This window comes from Bubalus bubalis, chromosome 3 (assembly GCF_019923935.1).
Source record: "Bubalus bubalis isolate 160015118507 breed Murrah chromosome 3, NDDB_SH_1, whole genome shotgun sequence".
Lineage (NCBI taxonomy): Eukaryota > Metazoa > Chordata > Mammalia > Artiodactyla > Bovidae > Bubalus > Bubalus bubalis.
In genome coordinates this window covers 25,112,883-25,130,123 of record NC_059159.1, presented here as the reverse complement: position 1 = coordinate 25,130,123, position 17,241 = coordinate 25,112,883, and the positions used below count along the sequence as shown (strand labels likewise).

Genomic DNA, 17,241 nt, shown 5'->3' with positions numbered 1-17,241 from the left:
GAAGTGTCTTTGTCATGCTAATGCTTGGGGGGTGATGGATGGGCGCTGGGGCTGCCAAACTGTGGCCCGCTGCGCCCATTGGCCTGAGAGAGATCACATGCACCCTTCCACCCCCACTCCCTACCCCCTTCCTGGGGGAGCGCTGGCCCAGGCGAGCTGGGTTAGGCCATGGATGCAAGCTTCGGTGCTGTGACATACTGCCGAAAGGTTGTAGGGCAAGAGGGTGTCTCCCCCAAACGGGCCGACCCTCCTGCGGCCTCCACGCATGGACTATAATAGGATGAACTCCTTCTTAGAGTACCCACTCTGTAACCGGGGACCCAGCGCCTACAGCGCCCACAGCGCCCCTACCTCCTTCCCCCCGAGCTCGGCTTCTGCTGTTGACAGCTATGCAGGCGAGACCCGCTATGGTGGGGGGCTGCCCAGCTCTGCACTGCAGCACAACTCAGGCTATCTGGCCCAACAGCCACCCTCGGCATTAGGGGTGCCCTTCCCCAGCTCTGCGGCCTCGGGGTACTCCCCGGCTGCCTGCAGTGCCAGCTACGGGTCTTCTCAGTACTACCCTCTGGGCCAGCTGGAAGGAGATGGAGGCTATTTTCATCCTACAAGTTACGGGGCCCAGCTAGGGGCCTTGTCCTCGGATGGCTATGGAACCGCTGGAGTGGGCCCAGGGCCCTACCCTCCACCGCAGCCCCATTATGGGAACGAGCAGACAGGGAGCTTTGCACCGGCCTGTGCTGATCTCCTCTCCGAGGACAAGGAATCGGCCTGCGCGTCAGAAACGAGCACCCCTACAGCCCAGACCTTCGACTGGATGAAGGTTAAGAGGAACCCACCCAAGACAGGTAGGGCTCAGACATGGCCACCCCCTCTCTGGGGGCTCAGAGCGGCTCTGCTGCTTTTGCACTGAGGTGTCCTGGGCGGGGTTCCTGTCTGCACCACCGGGTAGAGGCAGGTAAGAGCACTGTGCTCAGTCTCAGGTCAGGTGGGGTCTCTCCACCCAGTGAGTGCCCAGTTATCCTTAAGAGTAAGTCTCCAGACACACCTCTACTTCAATCTGTGTGCTCAGTGCAGGCCTAGGACCTGGTGTTCAGAGGAGGGGGAGCTGGGGGGTGGAAGTGTGGGGGGCTGCTCCAGGTTGCCTGGAGGGGTGCCTGGTGATCCATGGAAACTTTGAGAGCTGAAGCTGGATAGAATGGTGACTGGGGGTGCAGAGCTGCCGGGGCAGGGGGGCGGTGGGGAGGGGAAGGAGAAAGAGGAGAGAACTGACGTGGCCCTTCTCTTGCCCCGCCCCTAGCGAAGGTGTCCGAGCTGGGCCTGGGCGCGCCAGGTGGCCTCCGCACCAACTTCACCACTCGGCAGCTGACCGAACTGGAGAAGGAGTTTCATTTCAACAAGTACCTGAGCCGGGCCCGGAGGGTGGAGATCGCTGCCACCCTGGAGCTCAATGAGACACAGGTCAAGATATGGTTCCAGAACCGGCGCATGAAGCAGAAGAAGCGGGAGCGGGAGGGAGGCCGGGTGCCCCCAGCCCCTCCAGGCTGTCCCAAGGAGGCGACTGGAGACGCCTCCGACCAGTCCACGTGCACCTCCCCGGAAGCTTCGCCCAGCTCTGTCACCTCCTGAACTAAACCTCCCACCCGGGACTCCTCGGCACCAGAGCACCAAGGAGTCCTGTCCAGCTCTCTCCTCTGTTCTCCCTAATCTCAGCCTCAGCTCGACTATTTAGCCTGGGGCGCCAGTTCAGAGCTGCCTTTGGGAGGAATGGGGGACTGCTTTCCTCCAGTCTGGGCAGGGTGCTGATGGCTGGGGACCCTACCGGACCAGAGGCACGGGAGACCCAACCTGTCTAATGCGAGGGAAGGGCTTCCCTCTGCCTCTAATCTGGGGATCAGCCCTCGGGTAGGGTGGGAGCAAGTCCCAACCTCCCGGGTTCTCTTTTCCCTTCCAACTTCCATTTGTTCAGTCCAGTGCCTTTGAGCTTCGAGGACTCTCCTCTCCTGCACTCTTATCCTAACTCCCCCTTCTAGGCCCGGGACAGAGAGAAGGTTTCCTGTGTGGGAGGTATTTGGGTGCTGGCGTATGACCAAGGCTTAATCTCTCTAGTTGCCACAGACCTTACAATAGCACCAGCTGCCTTGTGACAGACCAAAAAGCTCCCCCCACCACCCCCATCGAACCCTATTAACCCCCTCCTGGCACATTTGTATTGCACTAGCGGCCTCCAGAGGTTGTTTTCTGAGACCTGTCCCCCCCTCCACCCCCCACCCGCGACTTCATCTCGAAGCTACCAAAATGTTTTGGAACTTGGTACTTCAGAGACTTCTGGAATGTTGTTTGAGGCTGGACCCCAGCAAGCCTCTACCAGGAAGGCGCAGGCTCGCCCCAACTAGTTCCTCCCCTATTTATTGCCTCCTGGAAAAGCCAGGACCTTCTTCCTCATCTCCACCCCCACCCCTGGTGCAGCCCAGGGAGGCCCAGGTGCAGGGAGAGCTCCGACCAGCATCAAGCATTTCTCTGAACCTTGGGACAGTGGAGACACCACTCTTTCTGGAAACCTGAGCCCCAAGCAACCGGGTTCTCTCTGTACCTCCAGCTACCTCATTTCAATAAATTCTGTTTTCCCCTCCTCCCGCCTCTTCTGCTCCTCTGTCTAGGGGTAAAGGAGGCTCTCTCCAAGAGCGCTGGGGTGGAGAAATGAGGAAAGAGTAGATGCAAGTTGGTTGAGTTGGAAGCATCTGAGCTTTATGATCTCAGTTGGGTAAAGAGAAGGACTTACTGGGTGGGGCCTAAGCAGAACCGGGCCCTAGGTTTCCTAATCTGACAGCCGTCAGCCCTCCGGTCATTGGAGGAACGTGGGAAGACCTGGAGGGAAAAGGCGGCGGGGAGGAAACAGTTTGGAGACCTTCCAGGGAGGAGAAAGGCAGGAAAAGAATAGTGGATCTGTTTGGAGAGAACAGAAAAGGGTGTGCAAAGAGGAGGAAGTTGGGGAAAGGGGAAGGGAAGGGCCCCTCTTCCCCTTCCCCCTCTTCCCTCTCCCATATCCAGAGCGAGGCTTGGCATAGAGTGGGCCTCAGTAAATATTTGCTGGGAAGACTATGTACTGTCCCGTTCCCGCCGATTCTAGCTTAGAGAAAGTCAGAGGGTGCGTCGCCCGACAAACCAGACTGGCACACAGGTTAACCCTTCCACTCCCGCCCCCAGGCCGGCGCCTTTCCACCCAACCGGGACATCGGCGCCCGGGAGCCGGCGCGGCTGGGAGACTCCGGCCGTACCCGCTGCCTCCGAAGTGCGGTCCATCCGGCTGACAGAGACCACCCGGGTCTCCAGCGCTGGACGGCGCGGGAGGCGCGGAGAAAGGGCCGAGGGGTCGGTGCGGTGCGGGGGAGACAGCGGCAGGTTGGAGCCCTGAGGGCCTGGGGTGGGTGGAGGAGGTAAACCGCAGTCCCGCGATGACCTTTTTACCTCGAAGCGCCCCGAGGCTTTCCAAACAAGCCGACACCGCGCCCACGCGGGTAGCAATTGTCTCCCTGCGGGTCCCACTGACCACAGGTCCCCTTTGGTCGGCGGAGACGGGGGCAAGGAAGGGGGCCAGGGTCGGGCAGCGCCGAGACGGTAGCAAACCGTCAGCTTTCCCGCCCTGAAGTGCAGTCCAGAGAACGCGGATCTGCGGCTTCCCGCCCGGTTTATTGATTCCGGGGAGCCCGGGAGCCCCAGTGCCTTGGACCAGGACAGCTGGGAGCGGGCAGCAGGAACAAGGGGGCATCTTGTCCACTCCATCTATTGATCTCTCGACCTTTCGAAGGAAGACAAGGAGCGAAAAAGACTAGCAGTGTGTGCAAGAAACGCCGAGCATTTGCTTCCTAATGAAATTGGTGCTGTTATAGGAGAGGCCAAGTTATCAATAATTGCACAGTCCAGCTGGAGAAGAAGACAAGTGGTTTGGAAGAGGAAGCTCATATTTCCCAGAAGCTGATGCTTTGCCCTCTGTGTTAAAAAAAAAAAAAAAAATATATATATATATATATATATATATTTGCTTTTCTGCATTTAATTGAAATTGCCACCAAGGTAAGTTTCCCCAAAGGGGTCACCTTGACAGAGGGCACAGAGCAGTGTCTATGGAAACAAAACTCCCTTTGCTTGCAGCCATTCGATGTCAGCTGATAGAGCCTTCTGGTTGGGGTATTTCTGGATCCTGTAAACTTTGGGCCACTGGGCAGAAAATCAAGGAGGAGGAAGGACCTTTTGTTAGAGCAGGACCCAAAGGATGATGACCCTGGACCTCAGACTGGGGCTCACAGGGCCTAGGGGAGGTTGATCTATTGGGTTTTTGGCCAGCAGAAGGAACCATTTGATCCCCCCACCCCATGGAGGGTTGAGGGGCAAAATTCTCTGTTAACAGGCTTGCTCAAAAGAATCCACAATACATCCGAGCGCCCCCCATCCTCTTTGATCCTAACTCCTTTCCTGCTTTGTACTCTCCCCAAATCCTACTTATCTGAGGCCTCAGACTGATCCACACGGAAGATATTTATTGCAGAAACAAAAGGTCACTATATTTTCCTATCTAAAATGACAAAGGAGTGGTTGGTACAAAAACAATCAAACAAGCAAAAACACATTGTTAAACTTTCCAGAATAGATGACACGCTGCTTCCTTCATAGTCTCCACCATGCCTTTCAGATAGGTGGTTTTTTTCACAGCCATTGAGGGGGCAAAGGGAATTCTATTTACCAGGAAATCTGAAAACACATTTTCTGCAAAATTTAAAGGCCTCCATTCCAACACCTCCATTTACAAGATCTCCAAAAAGTCTCCTGTTTTGAAAAGAAAACTCTTGAAATAAAGATACCCCCCCGCCCCTTGATTCTTCATGGCGGGGAAAGTTCTTCTCAGGTTGAAAGTTTGTCAAGGTTTCTGAGGAGTAGCTCCCGGCCCCTCCCCCACCATGTAGCCTCCGCTCCACCCAACCCTCTGCACCATCTGTTTCTCAGCCCTAAGTGTGAACTTTTCCTCTTTCATTTGCTTTTTTTCTTCAGCGTTTGTTCTTCCAATGTGAGGCCCTTTGATCTGGATGAGAGAGACAAGAAAAAGAGATTTAAAAAGGCCTTACTTTTAACGTGGATGTCTTTGTTATGAATATTCCTTGCACCAATACCACTGGGCTGCTGGAGGGGAGTTGGTGGGATGGGGCGTGGAGGAGGTGGGGAGGCTAGGGGCATCTCCTGATGATAAGAGCACAGAGATCCAGATGAACCTGAGAGGAAGGCCAAGATACGTGGGTTCACATCCTTCAGAGGGTTGGGTGGAGTGAGGCTACATGGTGGGCCCTGCTTCTCACAGCCTTGTGGCTTTGGGCAGGTTGCCCAGTTTAATTTTCTCCAAGATGGGCATCTATTTCATAGGGTTGATATTAATAAATAGGTTTATATGTATAAAATACTAAGGAGCAGTCCCTAATAAATAAATGTGAGCCATGATAACACCTATAATTATTAAAGGGAACATGTCCCTAATCAATTCCAGGGTACATCTTGACCCTTTGGGGTACACACACATTTTCACTTCTCACACTCATGTCTTGTCTGATCCCTGAATGGTGGATGAGACTAGGGACAGGTTCTCGAGCTAAGGACAGGTAGAGGGGATTCCCTTCTGAGCGCTGAGAACACTCAGGTGGGTCTGGTCGAGACCCTTTCCTCCAGCTCTCAGCCCACTCACCGGCAGAAGAGGAGAGTTGTCCTGGGCCTCCAGCACTGTCTCTCCCTTCTCTACTGGGAAAGTGAGTCAGAAGTCCTGAAGGCAGACACGTTGAGTTCCTAATTTAGAGTAGTGGAGGGCAAGGGCTCTGTGAAGCTTAGTTTTCAGTGTGGTTCCCCTTAGTTTTAGTGTGGTTCTCTTATCGGCTGGGTGAGTGAATTTATGCCAGTTAATCAGTTTCTCTGTGCTTCTGTTTCTTCAGATGTAAAATGAGGGAAGTTGAATAAGTGAGATACAAGAGACATGCTTAGATAACACTGCCTGGCAGTGTACAGTAGAGGTTTTCTATTTTAGGTATTCATATAAGACATTTTTTATTGAGGTGTGCTTGGCCTTGGTATTCTAGAAGCAGACATTCTCTAACCTTCATCCTCCAGCACCGTACCTGCAGACTCATGTGGTACCATAACCATGGAATTTGCTGCTGGGAAGTAAAACAGTTATGAATGAAAATGTTCAGGGTAGCCCCACAGAATACTAGTTCATAGCAAGTGCAGCAACAGAATGAGACATACTTTGGGCCAGACAGTCTCATTGTATAATTCTGGGAGCACATTCTCACTGTTGTCCATGACTTTGGCAGCCCCTGCAATTGTGCCAGATTTTATTTTGTGATGGTTTGGTCCTAGCTCTATGAACTTCCTTGCATGCCCTCTTTTATATGACTCAACCACAATATTCCAGATGCTTCATCTTTTGCAGTTTCATAGAACAGGAGTTGGAGATGCAAAATATTTAATGTCCATTCCTGGGAGAACAGAATGGCTCAAGCAGCTGTTGACTTCCATTCAAAGTAGGACCTCTTGGCCACTGTCATTCTCTTCATTGGGAAATAAGTAAATCAGGTGCTACAGAGAAGAAAAAACATTGTAGGAAGTCAGGAGACCAGAGCTTCCTCGACCAAGGGCGTCCTTGAATCAGTCACTTAACCTCTCTGTGCCTGCTTTCCCAGTCTTTAATATAAGTTGCATTATCTCACTTCAGCTTTACTCATCCTTCCTTCTGATAATAGAAGACGTAAGTGGGAAAGAATGTTAAACTTGGTCTGGGATAGGGGGTGGTAGGGAGGGGTGGGGAGAGCATCATGTTGTATGTATATAGCCTACAGGCTTAGTTAGAGCTAATTAAGATGACTTTCTCCCCCACCCACTCCAGTCAGTTTCCTCCAGCTCTCAAGATCAGTGGCCTGGGTCTAGACAATTCTGAGCCCTATAGCCCTTTCTACCTGGAGGGAGAACTTAGGAGGGAGGGAGCCCCACAAAACATGTGCTTTCTGTTCCTCAGAGGCCCCAAAGCTCCCTTCAGTTTACTCTGGCCTGACAGCTCTGTTTCAACCCCCACCTTGGAGATGAGGCAGCTCAGTATTTACTCAGCCAGAGAGGTTTGCCCAGAAGCCTGGCCTCCCCAGCCAGCTCCTGCTGGCTCTGCTCGGCAGCCCCCACCCCCTTCCCTTCCTGGTTCATGGAGAGTTCAGCCCTGAATGGCTTGCAGCCCCCCACCCCCCAGCCCCAGAGGAGCTGCCTGTCCAGGGGAGGCCAGAGGGCGGGGGAAGGGTCCCGGTCGTGGGGTCATGCCCTGGTCTCTCCACTCTTGCTGGACCAGTGCCTGGGCCTCCCAGAGGAGAGGCGACTCAGCAAATGATTGTCTTTTTGGGGAAGGGGTGTATGGAGATTGGCTAAAATGGGACTGTCAGGTTGGGGACATGATCCAGGACTGCAAAGGGCCATGTTATTAGTGTCATTGAACTACATCTAATGGTAGAAAAATTTGGTAAACTTGTAATAGCTTGGACTCTCTTTCCAGAGATACTAAAAGCCCCAAGACAATAAAGAAGTGACATGCATGTTATCAGCATCCACATATGAAAATAGCCTCTAACTTCCTGTTTAGCGTGTAAGATGCATGAAAGCTGAGATTTCGGTTTTGCTCATTGCTGCATTTCTAGTGCCTTCAACAATGCCGGGAACATAGTAGATGCTCAGTAAATATTTGCTGGACAAGTGAATATTGAAGCAAATTCCTCTTGTCTAGAAGTCGATCACTCACCAAAATGGTGTTCTGAAATGATGTCATTTCAGACGTTTAATTAGTCCAAGAGCGTTACCATGATCAATGGATTCATACGAAAATAATGAAAGTAGGGCGACAGATGGATGGGGACCTAGGAGGCATTTTCTTCTTTGACTTCCGTTCATTCATTAAAGGTATTTATCTCAGGCTAATGACAGAGTTCCCTTTGCAGCTCCAGAACAAGTGTGCTCCCAGGGCTCACCCATAGAGTTTTTGTTTGTTTGTTTTGTTTGGGCTTCCTTTACTGTAGCAAGTGTAAACTCAAGAAAAGACTCAATTTTAGAAATGTCAAGGGTTTGAAGGCCCAGCTGGATGTTTAGATTGGTAGAAATGTTGATAGAAAATAAAGAAACTGTCCTTCTGTAGGGAGATCTAGGCAGGTGGTTCCGCTGTGGACAAGCCTTCCTTTCTCTTCTGCATCACTCAACTCAACTCCACAGAGTGCGGTGTCCTTTATACACCAATGGACCAAGGTTTCCTTTTCTGAAAATGTTTGGGATGTCCTCCCCTTCTAGGCCCAATAAAGTGAAATCACACACGGGAGTGCTTAGGTTTGTTTGGGTCTGAAAGAGAACATTGAGGGGAGCATTACTTTTAATGCTTAACGGAAGTCAAGGGTGATAATGGTTATCTACTGGAAGTTTCTCAGGACTCTTGGGAAGATCATCCATTCTGGTATGGTTAGTTACCATTGTTGGAAATTGTTGGGCATTAATGACATCTTCTTGCTTACTCCCACTGTAGCCCTACACATGCGGATCCTGGTCACCTAACTTAAAGCAAGAAAAAGGAAGCGGAAAATGTCATGGAAAAGAAAAAATCACCTCCAGTCCCTGGAGTTCTTCTCTGGGGTTAGATTTCTAGATCAAGGGCCCCCTAAGAAGAACGGAGTTGGGGGAGGGAATTCCTCAGCAGTGACCTGAAAAAACTCAAAGGTTCAAGGGTCCTAGGCATGGTTCTGACAATTTTAACCAGAGTTCTCTGATTCTCCATTTCAGACACAGCCTTTGCTGGAAGCTAATGTTTTGGGGGCTGGGGAGCCTGAAGAGGCAGAAGCTGGACATCAAGCTGTGCAGAAGAAAAGCCTCCGAGGCATGTGTGAAGAAACAGGCTGGCAGTTGGCAGAAAGAGCTGTCCCACGATCTTCTAGAGCCCCGAGCTTCCCACCCTCCACCACTTCCAGTTACTCCACTGTCTCTCTACTTCACTCAGACATTTTTCAGAACTCAGTTTTCAATCCCCACCTTTGGGGCCTGGCAGGAGGGACACTACCCTGAGTTAGAGGAAGGCAGGAAGGCCACGCCTTCTCTGAAGGATGGGTGGGGTGAGGCAAGTTCCTAATCCTGCAGGGGGTCTGTATTCAGCAATTCAAATTCAGTGATTTGGGTGCATTGGATGGGGATTGCAAAGACACCTTTGAAAGGGTTTGCATGCTTGCCTTGCCACGCATTTCAAACCCCGTTGAAATCCACACCTTGACACATTCCCAAAGAGACATGCCAACTTCTCTCACACGTTCACAGACCTATCTATAAACAAGCATAGTTACTTGTGCCTCCGAACTACAACCAAACAGACCTTGTACACAGTTCTGCACACGTGGCTGCAACAGTCAGAGAAAGCAATCTGGGGAGACAAGTATTGTTACCTGCGTGGGAAGGTTCTCTTTCTCTTCTCTCTTTGGAATTTATGTTTTGACTGTTAAGTGGTATAAAATGAAGTTTTGAAGAAAAGTTGTCTGCATAGAGGTGAAAAGAAAGAGGGCCTTTTACTCACTTTTCTCTAATCCATCTCTACAGAATCCCCAGGATAGAAATGAAAAGGAAGGAGGCAAGTTATGAGTCATTTCTCCATGTTGGGTGGCATGTGGCTATGCACTCAGTGGGAAAGCAAAATTAAGAGAAAGTGAAACAAGCAAACAATCCCAAACAGGACTTCTCCTTCACAGAGTACCAGAGATCTGGAGGGCTGATTTTTTTTTCCCCCTGGTTTTTATTTGGGTGTTTGGACCAGAGTTCAGTAGACTTTACCTGAGTTTTCCTACCTTGAGTAGAAAAAAGAAAAAGAGCTTGTGCTTATCCCTAGAATGTAATGATGAAGAACAGAGAGACAGACACAAAACAAAAGAAAGAAAAGCATCCAGTTAGTGCTCAATATTAGTCCTTGCTTTGGGTTCTTCAACATCCTATTTAAAAAAAAAATTCAAAAGTGTGTTAAATAAATCTACCAAAAATAATCAGAGTGTCTTCCAGAATCCTCCCTTTATGAAAAACTCCCTCTGTTTTACTAGAGAAAAAACTTTGTTTTTTTTTTAAAATTCCTCTCTTTGAATACTGTCTCTAAGTCAAAGGGTTGTGGAAACTGGAAAAATGTTTTGCTTTACTCTTTCTTTTCCTCCAGCCCTCTTATACATAGTTCTCTGAAAAACAGGATCCTAGTTTGAATTTAACTTAATCAGTACAAAATACTTATTGCTTTTACATCTTCTGCATTGGCCAGGGGCTGAGCAGGTCCCAATCTCAGATTTCTCCCTTGGAAAACAAGAAAAGACAGGATTCTCTCTCTTTTCTCTCTCCCCAGAATTCTCAAGTTTAGTTTTCAGTCTTATTTTTGGTGACAAGTGTAAATGTTTGTTCAGTTGCTGAGACATAACTCAGATTCTTCTCTGGGGTCAGGAGTCCTCTTCCATCCTCTCCTTTCAACTGAGGCAGGGCTCCAGACATAGATAGTTTTTTTGAATCAGAGTGGGTCTCACTCAGCACCCTTTCTGCCTCTTTCCATTTCAGCCTGGAAATGAGAGCTGTTTCCTGAATCATAGGGTCCATTTTCTCTTGAGGTCCGAAGCTCTTGATTGGGAAAGGAGAGAGAAAAGCTCATGGGTCCCTAATATGTGTGAATAGTAATCTTTCTATGTAGACTTTCCTTTCCTCCCAACACACACACACACACACACACACACACACACACACACACTTCTGCAAACTTAATGAAGGGTTTTTAAGGTTTAAAGGATTGTAAAGGCAAAAGGGAGAGGTGTTTTTGTTCAGACCTCTGGCTGCTGCTAAGTCACTTCAGTAGTGTCCGACTCTGTGCGACCCCATAGACGGCAGCCCACCAGGCTCCCCAGTCCCTGGTATTCTTCAGGCAAGAACACTGGAGTGGGTTGCCATTTCCTTCTCCAGTGCATGAAGTGAAACATGAAAGTGAAGTCGCTCAGTTGTGTCTGACTCTCAGCGACCCCATGGACTGCAGCCTTTCAGGCTCCTCCGTCCATGGGATTTTCCAGGCAAGAGTACTGGAGTGGGGTGCCATTGCCTTCTCCGAGACCTCTGGCAGATGTTGCCAAATTCAGACTTAAATTGAAGAAAGTAGGGAAAACCACTAGACCATTCAGGTATGATCGAAATCAAATCACGTACAATTATACAGTGGAAGTGAGAAATGGATTCAAGGGATTAGATCTGATAGACAGAGTCCCTGAAGAACTATGGATGGAGGTTCATGACATTGTACAGGAGACAGGGAGCAAGACCATCCCCAAGAAAAAGAAATGAAAAAAAGCAAAATGGCTGTCTGAGGAGGCCTTACAAATAACTGTGAAAAGAAGTAAAAAGCAAAGGAGAAAAGGAAAGATATACCCATTTGAATGGAGAGTTCCAAAGAATAGCAAGGAGAGATAAGAAAGCCTTCCTCAGTGATCAGTGCAAAGAAATAGAGGAAAACAATAGAATGGGAAAGACTAGAGGTCTCTTCAAGAAAACTAGAGATATCAAGGGAACATTTCATGCAAAGATGGGCTCAATAAAGGACAGAAATGGTAGGAACCTAACAGAAGAAGAAAATACTAAGAAAAGGTGGCAAGAATACACAGAAGAACTATACAAAAAAAAAAGATCATCACGACCCAGATAATCATGATGGAATGATCACTCACCCAGACATCCTGGAATACGAAGTCAAGTGGGCCTTAGGAAGCATCACTACTAACAAAGCTAGTGGAGGTGATGGAATTCCAGTTGAGCTATTTCAAATGTTGAAAGATGATGCTGTGAAAGTGCTGCACTCAATATGCCAGCAAATTTGGACAACTCAGCAGTGGCCACAGGACTGAAAAAGGTCAGTTTTCATTCCAATCCCAAAGAAAGGCAATGTCAAAGAATGCTCAAACTACCGCACAATTGCACTCATCTCACACGCTAGTAAAGTAATGCTCAAAAATCTCCAAGTCAGGCTTCAATAGTACATGAACCGTGAACTTCCAGATGTTCAAGCTGGAATTAGAAAAGGCAGAGGAACCAGAGATCAAATTGCCAACATCTGTTGGATCATTGAAAAAGCAAGAGCATTCCAGAAAAACATCTACTTCTGCTTTATTGACTATGCCAAAACCTTTGACTGTGTGGATCACCACAAACTGTGGAAAATTCTGAAAGAGATGGGAATACCAGACCACCTGACGTGCCTCTTGAGAAATCTGTATGCATGTCAGGAAGCAATAGTTAGAACTGGACATGGAACAAAAGACTGGTTCCAAATAGGGAAAGGAGTACGTCAAGGCTGTGTACTGTCACCCTGCTTATTTAACTTATATGCAGAGTACATCATGAGAAATGCTGGGCTGGATGATGCACAAGCTGGAATCAAGATTGCTGGGAGAAATATCAATAAGCTCAGATATGCAGATGACACCACCCTTATGGCAGAAAGCGAAGAGGAACTAAAGAGCCTCTTGTTGAAAGTGAAAGAGGAGAGTGAAAAAGTTGGCTTAAAACTCAACATTCAGAAAACTAAGATCATGGCACCTTGTCCCATCACTTCATGGCAAATAGATGTGGAAACAGTGACAGACTATTTTTTTGGGCTCCAAAATCACTGCAGATGGTGACTGCCATGAAATTAAAAGATGCTTACCAACCTAGACAGCATATTAAAAAGCAAAGACACTACTTTGCCAACAAAGGTCCATCTAGTCAAAGCTATGGTTTTTCCAGTAGTCATGTATGGATGGGAGAGTTGGATTTTAAAGAAAGCTGAGCACAGAAGAATTGATGCCTTTGAACTGTGGTGTTGGAGAAGACTCTTGAGAGTCCCTGGGACTGCAGGGAGATCCAACCAGTCCATCCTAAAGGAAATCAGTCCTGAATATTCATTGGCAGGACTGATGCTGAAGCTGAAACTCCAATACTTTGGCCACCTGATGTGAAGAACTGACTCATTTGAAAAGACCCTGATGCTGGGAAAAATTGAAGGCAAGAGAAGAAGGGGACAACAGAGAATGAGATGGTTAGATGGCATCACCGACTCTATGGACATGAGTTTGAATAAGCTCCGGGAGTTGGTGATGGACAGGGAGGCCTGGAGTGCTGCAGTCCATGGGGTTGCAGAGTCAGACATGACTGAGCCACTGAACTGAACTGGCAGATGTAGAGAGAAACACCTTCCCAATAATGAGATACCATTAACTACTAACCCAGCTTTCAAATCAACATTGCCTTTGGATATTTTGATGACCATCTAGCTGCTTCTTAGCTCATAGAGAGAGATGGAATCTGTTCCCTTCTCTCTCTCCCCACATACTTCCTGAACATAATCCAAGAGTCTTTTGTTTCTCCTTAGGTGAGTAAGTTTCCCAAGATGTATCACTGCTGAAGCTGAAAACTGCTGGGAATTCCTTGCTTATTTCAACCTCACTGATGCCCATCTGAGAAAGACTTAGAGAATGAAAGTGGGACAAATAAAAGTGGGCAAAAGCACAACAAAAAGCTTGGATATGGAAGGAATGTAAAGACTTTATCCTTTATACCCTCATTCAATCTTTACTACCATATTCTGGAGTTGGCACCACTTGCAATGGGGAGATCACAATTTATAAGGGAGATTCCCCTGATTTTGAACTGCTTTATATACTAGAAAATACTCCTTTATATGGAATAGGAGTTTGTCTCCTTAGGACTTGCATGTTACTCCTTTGCTGCCTTCTGGAGGCAACCCACAGCTCTTAATTGCTTTTCCACAGGCTTTGTCTCCAAATATTTGAAGGGAGCTGTCATGTATACCCCTCGAGTAATATACATTTCCAGTTCCTTAATTTGTTTCTCCTAAGACCTGCTTTCCAGATCTTTCCTCATCCTGCTCTTTCTTCCTTAGTTAATATTTTCTACAAAACAAAGTATCTAGAATTGAGCAGAAAATATAAAGTGTGATTAGACCAGGTCTAAGTAGAGTGGAAATTTATATCCCTCGATCTGGGCACTATATTTCTGTTGGTACAGATAGGATAGCTTGAGCAGGGAAAGACAATGAAGTAGGCTGGTGAGAAATGGGAGGAATCCTTTCTCTCTTTCAAACTGTGTCCATCTACTTGACCTCTAGGGCTGCATTAGTCACTGATACTATGATCCAGACAAATCCCCAAGGTCGGTGAGGAAGTGGCCAGATTGGTAGCCATTGTGGGGAACAAACATTTGCTGAGCTGAGTCTGTGTAATTTGTGAGAAGAGAAAGGAGCATTAGAGTAGAGAAACAATGTGGAAGGTGAGAAGGAGCAGCCTTCTTATCTCAAGAGAAGGAAGTGCATATTTACCTGGGCTAAGACAGCTTCTCCCGTTCTGCTGTCCAGGTAACGCTACTTCTTTGGCAATGCTTTTTCCCTACTTCCCTTCTTGGCGGCAGCTGTTATTATTTTTGTTATCGTTGTTGTTATTGACATTTATATAACACTTGGCTATTAGCCTTTACATCTCATCACATCTCTGGGAGGTTAGTATGATCATTGTTCTCACATATGAAGAGCCCAAGGCTCAGAGAAAATAAGTAATGTACCCAAGATCACATATCTGAAAAGCAACATATCATTTCCTTTTTCTGCCTCTGACCCTCTAGAATTTATATGTAAGTCCACATATCTGGATGCAATGCATTTAGGATGTCAGCCTGTCTTCCACCTCATCCTACTCTTAACCCTGCCTTAGCTCTCAGACCACCAGTTGTTGTTTACAGAGTCTGAAGTCACTGCTTTTTTCCTGTAGAAGAAGACAAATCAAGCAGACTACCCCAATATTCAAGATGACCAGGTTTAACTAGGGAGTGTGTGTGTGCATATATATGTGTGGGTGTAACCCTTAAAGATCAAGAATTCCTGCAAATAGAGTCCAAGTCACATATTGGTTGACTCCTGGATTCTATGAAAACCCCTATGGTCCAGGGCTTGTCCATTATGGGAGGTTTTGCTTCAGGAATCTTCCACTTAGGGGGGGTGTCTTCTCCAAGTTTGGAAATATGTAGGCACTTTGAACGTAATTGACCTTGATGTTGAAGGGTTCAGGTTTGGCATATTACAGCAAGCCTGAGGGGAAGGGGGCTATTAACATGAATTTGGGAAAAGGTTCTCATTGAGAACCCATTACGTTGGGTATATGAATGTTATGACTTCCTAGGTACTAGGAGTTGTGATACAGGGATGGATAAGAAGTGGAGGTTTTCAGCTTTTTTGCCCAGGTATCTGCTTTCACGTGAATCAGCCTCCCCCTACACCTCTCCTGTCCCTCCCCCACTCAATTGGAGATCCTGATCATGGTAGACATATAGATCAGAGCTTTGAAGCCTTTGAGTAATAAGCAGATCAAAAATCTCCAACTCCTTCCACCTGTGAGCCTCCTGGCACTGGCCAACAGAGTCAGGCTCAAGGCAGCCAGAAAGGCAGAAGCCTAGAGGCCATGAGGAGCTTCCCCTCCTGTAGCTCAGTCCTGATCCTGGGGACTAACAGAGTGGTTCTGACAGCAGAATTAACATGATGGGAAGTCTAGGGTGAGACAGGAAGAGGAGAGAGAAGGGACACAGTTGGATTAGGGTCTGGCATCTACTCTCCTGCTTTATGCAAATGTTGCTTTAGCCCCAGAGAAGCCACATTCCAGGACTAGTTTGATGTTTATTTAAAAATACACAGAATTTGCAAGCCATCTGGAAAAGGCTCTGAAGAGGCTCCTGATAAGGGCATCTCACCATATCCCAGCAGCAGGGCAGTAAATCTAGAACATGCAGAAACATCAAAAAAAGCCCTTCCTTGATCAGATGTTGTAAAGAATTTGCCAAGTGTGCAGATAAGGAGATCACTAGAGAGAGTGCATGTGTGAGTCCTTCAGAGAAAGCCCATTTATTTTCTCCGCCTCTGTTACCTTCTGCTGTCTAGCCAAGCGAGGCCTGCACAACAAGGGGAGGTGGGTGAGCACTGGCTGTGAGGCTATGCAGCCCAAGTCACATATGGCCTCTCTTCCCCAGGTGCCCCGCAACACAGGAGGGTCTCTGCCTTTCCTTATCAGTTTTGAAATACGAGGCACAGAGACTCAATGGCTGCCAAGGGAAAAGGCTATCACAGAGCAAATACCTGAAGGGGAGAGACATATTTGAGAAAGAACAGATAACATTTTCAACATATTTAGAGATCCCAGCCCTCGTCCATCTTCAGTATCCCTTCACCTGAGCTTTTACCAATAAGATGTGTCAAACAAATTAAACTGTTCAGGGGAAGGCATCTTACCAGTCCTTTTTTCTTGTGTTGAAGCTGGCCTGGAGACAACCATGCTGAAATAATGGGTCTTGGTAATTTCACAAGCTAAGGGACTCCAAGCATGCCATATTGTTTTTCTTTTTTCTTTAATAAAACCAACTGCTTTTTATTATTCAATTCCAGAAACCTTTCACAAGATGGTACAAAAAAGAAAGAAAAAGAAACACACCCCTGCCTAAAACTTTACAACCACAACTCAGCTAATGATATTTTTTCCATTGTTCCCAGTAAGCTCCAAACCCATTGTGTGCAAAGCCCATTTTTCCATGCATCTAAATGATAGATACAGGCTATGATATTCTTTATTTTATTTGTAGCAGCCTGGAGAAGGAAATGGCAACCCACTCCAGTGTTCCTTCCTGGAGAATCCCAGGGACGGCGGAGCCTGGTGGGCTGCCGTCTCTGGGGTCGCACAGAGTCAGACAGGACTGAAGCGACTTAGCAGCAGCATGCAGGTGCAGCCAAACACAAAGCTTCAGGACAAACTGTATAGAAACGTTACAATGTGGGATTTGAATTTAAAATATGAAACACAAAATCTACACAAAACTGATAACAATCAAGCACAGATATCAGGACTGAAATTTATAATCCATGTGTGAAAGGAAGTCTTGTTTCCTTTCAAGTTTTTTATTCTGCTATAGAACAGTCGAGATGAAGATGTAAAGCTTTGTGGTTAGTTTAAATTATATACTCTGTAGGTATTATACCAATTTAAAAAGTTACACATAGACCAACAGATGTCCATCAGCTCATCTGGGTTGACCAGATGCTCCAGCTGGACTGCAGAAAACAAACCAGACCAATGTGGAAAGAAAATCCACCTGTGCAATTTGCAGAGT

At 47.4% G+C, this 17,241-nt stretch overlaps 1 protein-coding gene across 1 annotated transcript; it reads left to right on the top strand.

The window, feature by feature from the left end:
• HOXB1 (homeobox B1) lies at positions 1–2,707 on the top strand. Its single transcript, XM_006049719.3, has 2 exons — positions 1–845; positions 1,298–2,707. The coding sequence occupies exons 1-2, from the start codon at positions 266–268 to the stop codon at positions 1,624–1,626; spliced, it is 909 nt and encodes a 302-aa protein (XP_006049781.1). The 5' UTR covers positions 1–265; the 3' UTR covers positions 1,627–2,707.
• Positions 2,708–17,241: the final 14,534 nt, after the last annotated feature.